The sequence below is a fragment of the Malurus melanocephalus genome, unplaced genomic scaffold (genome assembly GCF_030028575.1).
Source record: "Malurus melanocephalus ecotype Western Australia unplaced genomic scaffold, MMel_1.1 scaffold_2, whole genome shotgun sequence".
In the NCBI taxonomy this organism is placed as follows: domain Eukaryota; kingdom Metazoa; phylum Chordata; class Aves; order Passeriformes; family Maluridae; genus Malurus; species Malurus melanocephalus.
Window position 1 is genome coordinate 8,154,837 of NW_026623234.1, and position 10,744 is coordinate 8,165,580.

Consider the following 10,744-nt stretch of genomic DNA (forward strand, 5'->3'; position numbering starts at 1 on the left):
CTCTATGCAGGAGCCTTTCTGAAGCAAACTGAAGCAGTATTGTATCAATCAGGGTCTTTCCCCCCTCCTCTTCAAACCCTAAATGSAGTTTGGGAATTTGTGTTGGCAGAAACACGTGCAGTCACTTCAGCTGACATTTTTCAGACAGGCAACTCATTGAGAGTCTACTCAGTGCTGGGTATTTAGAGAGGGAAAGGTGAAATTTCATCCTGCTGACCATACAGCTCAGCCCCAGCAAAGCAGGCACTGCCACATGTCTTGGTGATAGGAGGCTTGCTAAAAAAATTCTGGCTAGCTCTCCTCAAACTACCACAGGAAATRTCAGTCAGTTTTCACCCTGAAAACATGAAGTGTGAAAAACTAGCTATCTGGGGAGAACCAAGCTCACACTACTGTCTACTAAGATCAGAGAAACCGTCTTGAACAAACTAGACTTTGGCATCAGTCCAGCACAGCAATTCCTACATCTTCATTCTCGCCCTCATGGATCATATGGGGTATTTTTTGTAGTGTACCTAGCACACAGCACCCCACAGCTTTTGGAGTTCCCTTCAAGTTGATTGCATTTTTCAGGCTTTCCCCTTCATCTTTGTTCAGGATACAAGTGAGAAAATCATGCTGGTTTTACTGGCATGCATTTCCCATCTTATTCCAGCACAATTTCTTTGTACAGCACTTCTATTTAACTTCATGGGGGGTGGTGGTGGTGAAATCTCTCCAACAAACTCTCAGGAATTTTACAGAAAAATAAGGCTGATGAAGTTACTGACTACATTGTCTCTCCAAAGTGCAGTTCTGAGATTTTAAAAAAAATGAGCACTTAGGAAGAGAAAGTTCGTTTAGGTCTGGAAGTCTGTTTTTGTGATTTTTCTCAAGGAAGCAGGGTTTTTGGAAAGCTACTAAGTTGCATTCAAAAAAAAAAAAAAAAATTCTCATTTGACTTCTGCGTCCTTTATTGAAGCATTTGACTGGAAGTGCCAAGTGTGGAGTTAACACATAGTGTGAGGAGCAAAGGGGAGGGAACACGTGCCAAGGTCACCTCCTCAGCAGTAGCAATGGCAAGCTTCACAGCAGTGATATAAAACCTCCCTCTGATACAAGATACCACTCACAGCTACTTTTTAAGAGCTATCAAAATCCAGAGCAGGCACATATTAATTAAAGTAGTTCAGAGAGATGCTCTGCATGTCTGTCTTGGCAGCAGGTGACTGAAGGGCACATAGCACATAGAGGAGCAAAATGTCCATGGACYGAGTTAGATAAAATATTTTAGTTTTTATCATCTCTGGGTTTGTCAGTGGGCAGCACAGATGGTTTCAGCTGGGGAGCCAGTCAGTGTGCTGCTAAAGAAGGCAATGTGACCTGTGTCATGAAGCAATGCATATTATAGGCAAGCTTTTCTAGCACAAATCTCCTTCGTTGACATTTAAGTCCATAACCTCCTGTCTTASCTAGACTAGAAAGCAGACCCCAAAAATCCCCTTGCTCTTCAGCACAATATGTTTCTTATTTACCTCTTTGTCCCTCCATTCTTTGTTTCAGCTAAACAAGACAAACTCAGWTCTTCTAGTCTTTGCTCATAAGCCACATTTCCAAACTGATGTCCCCTGCAGAGCACAGGACTCACCTTCCAGAGKGGCATATTCACACCAAAAGAGGCAGTGATGAGGACAAGGACCCATTCAGGCTTCCCTCTGCTCCTTTCCCTTCAAAGTTAGGGCAAGGCAGGCTGAGATACAAYTGAGGTTAGTACCCACTGGCTATGGCAAAAGTTTTTGCGTGAGCCCACTGACTAGACACAGGTGGCAGTGAAACACATCCAGCAAAAGATTAGTGGTAGCAGGAAGTCTTTCTGGTTTTAAGTGGTCATTATTCCAATCAAGTGAAATACAGATAACCTACCTTTTTTAGCTCTTACAATTATCTATCTGTAGTTACCTCACCTGCTGGCTTCTTTGTCCAAAATTGCAGCAGGCYTTACACACTCCAATATTTCATTGTGCACTGGAAACCTTGAAAGCAGCGGAGCAGAACTGGGGTCATGGAGCTAATGAGGCCAGAGCCCAGTGACATTAAGAGTCCCAATGTCCATTTGCAAGGCAGAGATAAAAGGGGTATTTGAGTATTCTTCTAACATTCACCATCACCCATGGTACACAGAAAATGCMCTTGAAGTCAAGTTTTCTCCCCTGTAAACACGAGCATCAAGAGACAGACAGTCTAGTCTGGTATTTTCCAGGGCTCTATAAGGATTACATAAGTTCCAATTTTACTGCTTGAACCAACTCTACTTCTAATGTGGGGAAAGTATCTGTAAGATGGAGCTGGTCTTTAAGACATGGGCACAGTGCTTTGAGACATGCAGCTGAACAACATCTAGCCTTGCTACTCATATATCACAGGAGAACTAGAGGGGGACAAAAGATAAAGCTTTAAAAACATATGGAAAACATTATCTGAATAGCAAAAATATGACATAAAACTATACACACACACATACTTACAGCTCAGATTTGAACTCTCCATAGCCCTGGCTAGACAAGTAGGGATAATGATTTTTTTTATTCATAGTGCATTGAAAAGGAATCTCACTCATATTTTCACACACCCCAGCAGTCAGTCAGTCTCTCTGTTTTTATTTATGGCTAAAAGTCCTGGACAGAGTCATGGCACAGAGGAAAAAGGAAAAGCAACAGGGAGATCTCAGCTGATGCAAAGTACTGTCTGACATTATTCAGAGAACRATCAATTGGAAACGACTTGCTGTTAATCAATGTGAAACAGATACATTTCAGATCCCCACAGAGCATGATACAATGTGAAGCAGCTTCTTGGAGCAGCAGGTTTTTTGTGAAGGGAGTTTGGACAGGCAGTTTTTCTCTTAAGCCTGCATTTCTGACAGCTGCCTAGTACCTTTTTCCCAGACTTGTCACATTCATGTCAAGATATATAAATGCCTTCTCCTTTTTCCTTCTCAACCACTGCACAATCTTTAAATTTTTTGAGCAAAGAAAGATAGAAGCCATATTTTCTAYCGTCTATAGCTGAAGTTTTTCCTGTACTAGGAAATGGCTTCTTGTTATCTGAAGATGACATCTCTATTTTACAGTAAAAGCCTCCATCCTCTTTTTTCTCYGTTCTCTTTACTCCCCCCATCTCAAAGCTGCACTTACCCAATAGCTTGCAAAGAAAAGTAATAAAAGTAAGATGGTTTTCTGTTTCCTGGCGACCAACACCACTGAGACCCCAGGTAGCAGCACACTGGCTAATTCAAGACAGAGACAACTTCCATTACAGTTAAGTGGCAAGGGAGGATGCAGCACTAACCTTGGCACAGAAAATCCTTGCCAGAGCTGCCTGCTCTTCATGGTAGAATTCAGTGATAGAGGACTCTGTTTTGAATATAAGGAATTATGTTCCATGCGTGTTTATTTGGCTTTTGGGTATTTTTTTTCCTCTTACTAAGCTTAACTACGTTGGCTCACTTGCATTACCCTCTTCACCTGTAAAAGCACTGAACAAAAAACCCTTGATTCAGGGCTAAAACAAGAGGGCTCACCSTGGCTCCTTTAATAACTCCCTGAAAAAGCTGTACATATCTTTGCATTTGTCTCAAACTACCTCTGCCTTTCTCCAGAACAATATACCCCACAGGGTGAGGAAAAGTCCTTATACCAATAACACAGTACAAAGTAGAAGAGAAAGAAAGGATTTTATAATGACCCCTACTCCCAATGAACATCAAAACGGGACTGAAGACGCTCTTACAGGTCTGGACTACTGTAGAGGCCCTAAAGAAGGAGATCAAGAAGCAGAGACAAGAACTGATTTGCTGTTTCAGATTAGAGGCACCTCTAAATCCGTACAGAACACTGCAGACCAGCAGGGGCTCCTGGCGACTCCTTGTTACAGAAGCTTCCTTTATACGTGCAGAAGACCCAGCTCCACAAAGACATTTAGGCATAGGGCCAAGGAAATGAGGCACTTCTCAAGGCAACCACATTGCCTTCACGGAAAAACTCCCACCAAAATCATGTTACAGATAATGCAGAGCTCAGATACTCCCTAAGGAGCCAGAGCAATAGAAATGCAACAGGAAGAGAGCTTCCCATCCCTGCTGTTACTGAATACCAAACAGAAAAATGTAAGCCCACAGGGATCTGTTGTCTTCAGTCCCGTCAGTCACAGATGTGAYAGCTRGGACCCTTAGAGACTGTCAAAGGARGAAAACCAAGGCACCCCRAATGCCAAGTCTGTCAGCAGCATAATTAACATGTCACGTATGGTCTGCTCAAAAGTACAGCACTTACTGCACCTCCAACAGACAATGCTGCTCAGCTGACAAATCCTGCAGCTTGCAATAATGTCTAAGTTACTAAACATTGTGAAAAAACCACAAACTGTTGTGTTTGGAAAGACAGTTTGTAGCCCATGGAGGAAAGAACACTAGCCTACCACAGGGGCCATGGCTACTCTCACTCCAGACGCGTGTCTCTGSAAATTTGTACCCAGCTGTATTCTTACAGAAGAACATCTGCTTCACATGGACAAAACACATGAAACCAGTAGGATGGAGGCAAGTTCCACAGGGAATTCATAAGCCAAGACAGGTTTGGGGATCTCAGCAGCTGGGGTCTGCTCCCCAATAACCTGCAAGGACCAGTTTAAGGCAAGTAGCCCCAAGCACCAGGTAAAATGGAAAATTTCTTTCCTCCATCTCTGGCAGTATACTTTGGACAAACTTACAAATGTGAAGTAACAAGCAAGAGAAAGAAAAATCCTATGTTGTGAAAGGCAGCCCATACAGAGAAACATTGCCAATTCTCCTCCTCCTCCACAGACAAAATAGATGTGCATGGGTAAGTGCAGGACTGTTGCAGTAAAGGTAAAACACATGGGGCAACCTAGATGAATGCTCAGGTTGTGAAAAGAATCTAAGGTTTCATTTGAACAAATGTAGATCTCTAGCCATKACTGACCAAGATGATCAGGCCAAGGACTGCACCTGAACTCACTATTCAAACATACCTTAGGCAAGGCATTGCTTGGAAGTACAGTATTGCTGCCAGCATGGGCCTCTTCTACAGCTGATCTCTGACACACGAATCAGGGAAGGCACTGGAAAGGCAAACTTGGAGAGTGAAATCCAGGTGCTACTATAAGGAACAATGGACTCATAAGGAGTGGGTAAGACACAAGGAAAGAAGAGAAAAAGCAAGCATACAAGAAAGGAAAAAATAAGTTTCAAAAGTGCTAAATCTGGTAAAAGAGTAAATTTTTATAGAATGTAACAATTAGCAATGGAGACATATAAGGAAATTTTATCTACAGAATAGTATAAAATTTAAAATAATAATAATAAAATAAAACCAATCTATTTCTGCATAATAAATATATTGCCTCCCCTCTTCTTTCAGACTGAATTATGCAAGTTAAGGATATCTTACAAACAACAAAGAACCTTTGTTTAGAAAATATTTGTGAAGGAAGTTTTCCTTGTTAGCTTCTATTTCTCAACAAGTGATTTGGAAAAAAAACCCTCTGCAATAATACCACCGATTCCTTAAAAACAGAGGGCCTGCAGTCCAATTCTTGTCTCACAACATTACTTTCTTGTCTCACAAACAGAAAAGACCTGACCCTGTGGTCAGCCAATYGGTTCCATTAAAGAGACCACTTTTATCAGGAGTTCCTATCAGAACAAAAAGAGAAAAAAACAAAGCAGAAGAAAGAGGTGAAATGGACACCTTGTACTCCTGATGACTGAAAAGGAGTTTCTGAGCCATGCAGAGAGCTCTCAACACTCTGATCACATGCAGACAGGATATAGCACTATCTGAACACATGCTCAGAATGCTTTGGAAAGAAATAGTTATATCCAAACTGCTGCTGTAGGCAGGAAGGTCATGCTGGGATTACAATCACCTGTGTGAATGAGCACAGAGACATACCGCATTTGGCTAGATGAGTTTTTGTTAAGAGTTGTCAGTGGTACAGGAAAAAAGCCCTTATAATGAAAATTATCTCATTTGCAGTTCTGTGATAAGTAGTATTTATCATGAATCTTTGATTCCTGATGCTGCTACTGCAGCTCCTCTGGGATGGCATTAATGTACCATTTCTCTCCATGGCTCCTCCTCATCTCAAACAGGATTTTCACCCGGCCTCWGAAATTTCTTGAATTATCTGTTAAGTTTCAGCCACAATCACAGCAGGTCCAGGATTCTGCCCAAATGTTATAATGAAATGTGGGTCAACTGCACTATACACAGTAGTGTGAAGTAAGATAAGGGTTTTACTGAAACTTCTTTACAGAGATGTATAAAAGTTGAGCGTATCTTCATCATTCAATAGAAGCACACTCATCTCATGCAATCAAAATTATCAGAAGTGATTTTACAGAAAGGACTACATATTTTTAAAATGTTATCTTTAACTAAGGTCAAGCACCAGACAAAAAACTGAATATTTGAGAAAGTTAGACAGCAGCACATCTTAAAAACAATAATTAGCACACACTAGCTTATATTTTCAAAGCATTTTACAAAAACATGAATTAATTAAGCCTCACAACACCCTTGTGAGATAGTTAAGTATTATTAGTCCCATTTTAGAGACAGAGAAACAGGCATGAAGAGAGTATAACCTGCTCACCACCACACATGTTGAATACAGGTACAGAACAACATTTTCCATTTTTTTCCATGTGTGATCTGATCTCTTAAAAACTGCTGGTCTGTTTCCTCTCATCCCTCTTAAGACACCTGTCCTTATTTCAGTCTGATATGAAAATACCAAGAGCTATTMATAGAATCACAGAATGGTTTAGGTTGGAAGGGACCTTAAAGAACACCCAGTTCCAACACCCCTGYCATGGACTGGGACACCTTCCACTAGACAAAGTTGCTCAGTGCTCCATCCAACCTGGCTTTGAACACTTCCAGGGATGGGGCATCCACAGCTTCCCTGGCAAGCTATTCCAATGCCTCACCACCCTCACAGTAAAAAAATTCTTCCCAGTATTTAATATAAACTTAGCCTCTCTCAGTTTAAAGTCACTACCCCTTGTTTTATCACTACATGGTCTTGTAAAAAGTCATAGGGGAGGTGCTCCAACCCTCTGATGATCTTTGGAGCCCTCCTCTGGACTTGCTCTATCATGTTGGTGGCCCCAGAGCTGGACACAGTATTCCAGGTGGTCTCACAAGAGCAGAATAGAGGGAAAGAACATCTCCCTTGATCTGCTGGTCATGCCTCTTTTCATGCAGCCCACAATGCGCTTTGCTTTCTGGAAAAGTTATCAACACATTCCAGGAACCTGARGTCCCCCATGAAGACCAGATCTTGTGAACACTAGGCTGCTTTTATCTATAGAAGGCTTCACCTACTCAGTTTTCCTGGTTGGACAATCTGTTGCAGATCCCCACTGTCACCTGTCCCTGCCCTCCCTTTAATCCTGACACGTAAGTTCTTGGTTGACTCCTCATTCATCCCTAGGCTGAGCTCCATGCACACCACATGGAGCTCTGTGCACTCCAGCTGGTCARTGACACAGAAGGTGCCAACCTCCTCCTTGCCACCTTCCTAAAGAGCCTGCAGCCTTCCATTCTGGCACACCAGTCATAGGAGTTATGCCACCCTGTCTCTGTAAAATTACGACAAACAAGCAGAATTAGGAAAAACATTTTTTATAAACTCTGTGTTACTGGAAGCTGTTTAACAAAAGATTTGACATAGGTATTTCCATACTGCCAGACTGTCASTTCTCATCAGGCACCTGCCACCAGGAAACTTGCTGAGGACTATCTGCAATGCTTGTACAGCTCAGAATCTGCAAAAAAATAAGGTTTCCTTGTTTCTGTCAAACAAGGGATCTCTCTGGCAGGGGACCTTCTCTAGGAAGAATTCATATGAATACAACTGCACTGAAAACAAACAAAGACTTTCATCAAGAAGACTCTCAAGGTGAAGCCAAGGGCATAAATGCATGTCAGAAAATCTGGAAACGTTCATCTATTGTGCTTTTGTTGCCTTTCTCTTGACTCACTCTATTATGAGAGATGGTCTGGAGGCATTAGACATCCTGGGGGCTAGAAAACAGTTCTTCRTTGTCACTTTGAGAAGACAAGTGCCCTTATTATCACTCTTGCACTGAACTCATGAGTGACAGACTAGGATTAAACTTCCAAACCACCTGTAAGTTCAATTCAATGGATTTAACTCTATAAACTGTCAACTTAAACTGTCGAATCGGGCAGATCTACTGCTGCCTTTTTGCAAACCCAGGCCACAGGTGTTAGTGGAGACATAGAAACAAACAGTCCTTCCATCTTCCATATGTAACTACGTATGTCCATTAGACACTATCCAGAGTCCAGGAATTTAGTTTCATGACAGCTTGATCTGAAGATCCTCCCCATACTTTTGGATCAGCTTCATGTGATTATGGTCCACTGACCATTGCTCTGGGAGGTGTTTGGGCTTCATGCTGTCCAAGAAATGCTGCCGCCAGCGTCTTTCCAGCTGCATAAGGGAGCGCAGGCCTCCTTTGGCACAACACTGCACCACCTTCAGTCCATGTGGCACGTAGCTCTCATTGCAGATCCTGCCAGGACACAAACACAATTTATTTTCACRCAAGCCCACTGTCAGACTCCAGATCTGTCTCCAATGAACAGCAAGACTCTGAAGATACTTTCTGCTGCAGAGTTTAATTACAGACAAACGTCAAGCTAACCAAGAGGGAGAGTTTTAAGCTTTGCTTCAATGCCAGACTGCTTTCTGGAACACAGTTAAGACTGTAAAGCTGTTTTTTCTGAACTGAGAAAGTGTTCTTTTACAGCAACACTAAACAAAGCTCTTAAGGTCCATTACAAGCTTCTCATGAGACTGCAAATTTCTCAAGGCAAGAACTGTATGACCCTCCAGAGCACCGAGGCTTGTCACTGAATTCCCTGCCTGGACAGGCTCTGAGTTATAGCACCAGCACTTCACAAACAGCAAGCATAACAAGGAGAAAGGACTCATTTCATGCAGAGACTAGATACTTGTTAAGAAAAAATATTTGAGGAGGCTTTGAGAAGTGCAAAAGAGGAGACTTCTGGAAGGACTGTCCTTCAGACTCTTTTCTTGATCTGTCCTTCAAAAGAAGTATAAAGGGAAGGGAAGATGGAGAGCAAGAACAGAAGACTGGTGAGGAGGAAGGGAAAGAGGGAAAGAAGAGCTGCAGTTCAYAGACCAGTGGTGGGTTGAAGGGAGACAGGTATAAACAAAAACAAAACCAGTAAGAAATTAAACATAAATGACTGAAAACCTTACATCCAGCCTACATGGCCTTGCTATACCTGGTTTCAAGACCAGCTGCTGCCTGGAGCATCTCTGGAGTGACTGTCTCTGTGTTATAGAAGTCCTTGATGCTTTGCAGCAGCTCTGCCCTTCGGGGGTCAGGCAGGCTGCCTGCATTCAGCAGGGCTCGTGCCCCCGAGCGCACTTGCCTGCGCAGAGGGTCCTCCAGGAGACGCACACCTTCCTCRGAGCCAATGGGAGCCCCAAACTCCTCGGCCAGCTGCTGCTTGAGGTGGTTGTCATAGTAATTGGAGATGGCATGGCAGGATGTGCAGAGCAGGAGCACATCATGCGAGTTGTGGTCCTTCATCTGGATAGGGAAGTGCCTTCGGTATTCATGAGGAACAACATTTTTCCTACAGAAGACAAAACAGACAGCTCATTGCCTTTATCTGGAGCTGCTGCACCCTAGTTCCTCCCCTTCCTGGCCCAGAAAGGGTCAACTAAAACTGAAGTCCAGGAGAACAAAGATTATCAAAATCAGGAGTCCTAGTACAGTAAATTATAATTTTTATTCATTTGCAGTTCTCTCTACAGGCATTTCTCTGCATTTCTCTTTTTCCCCCTTCCAAAAATTAATCTTTCAGTTGAAGATTCATACTGTAAAAAAAAAAATCAAGTGCTGCAGTATGAGAAGTATACTTCTCAACTAATCAGTAGCAGACAAAAAGATAAAGACAAAAAACTTGTTCTTTTTGACCTCACGARCTTTAGGCTCACCTAAACCTTTCAAAAATTTAAGGATTAAGCAGTGGAAGGAATAGTGCAGCTACTTTTGGAAGAGGATGCCACCCAGCCAGTGTGTGTCAGCACACTGCTGCCCTCGTCATTCAAACTGCAGCACATACATCTTTCATATGCTTTGCTTTCTCCTAGGACYAGTATCTCCTGCCTCTGAAAGAGGAAGGGCTGGTCCCTTCAGTGTCTCACATACAATTGCAGAGCATTTGAACAGTGATCCCACCCAGGATGTGAACAAGCACAATATTCCAGGCCACTAACCAAGCTTCTGGATGATAAACTAGATGCACACCTCAGTCCTGTTTTAAAAGATGCATTTTTCTCCTATTCACTAAACAGCTCACCGGATATAGGATTCTCTCTTGCCACATACGACACACAGGTTTTCTTTGACTGTCAGATAATAATCAACTTGAGACTCAGGACGTCCTGAAGGCTCAAACCGCAGCTTCACAACAAATGGGTCTGTGCTAACTAGCTCTAAAAGGATAAAGGCAAAGAGAAAACATTCAAGACAAATTTTTGTGTGAAAGCTAAAATAATGATGCTACAACATAAGAGTCATCCTAATGAATGCCAACAGCATTTCCAATAAGAAATACAAAAAAAATTCATGCTCCATTATCTAAGAAACAAGAAGAGAGAGGGGAGAGAGAGA

At 42.4% G+C, this 10,744-nt stretch overlaps 1 protein-coding gene across 11 annotated transcripts in view; it reads right to left on the reverse strand.

Annotated features, from left to right (window-relative positions):
* Window positions 1–5,260: 5,260 nt before the first annotated feature.
* The window catches only part of EXD2 (exonuclease 3'-5' domain containing 2), a 15,711-nt gene continuing 10,227 nt past the window's right edge, over window positions 5,261–10,744 (reverse strand). For 5 of the 11 annotated variants that reach the window (XM_057367246.1, XM_057367226.1, XM_057367237.1 and 2 more), the window contains exons 8-10: window positions 10,431–10,566; window positions 9,345–9,701; window positions 5,261–8,605 (exon numbers count right to left, since the gene is read on the reverse strand). In XM_057367246.1, coding sequence (XP_057223229.1) covers window positions 8,389–8,605; window positions 9,345–9,701; window positions 10,431–10,566 — 710 coding nt within the window. In that variant the 3' untranslated portion in view covers window positions 5,261–8,388. The remainder of the gene's footprint in view (window positions 8,606–9,344; window positions 9,702–10,430; window positions 10,567–10,744) is intronic. The other 6 variants (XM_057367188.1, XM_057367179.1, XM_057367170.1 and 3 more) reach the window with 3 other exon arrangements.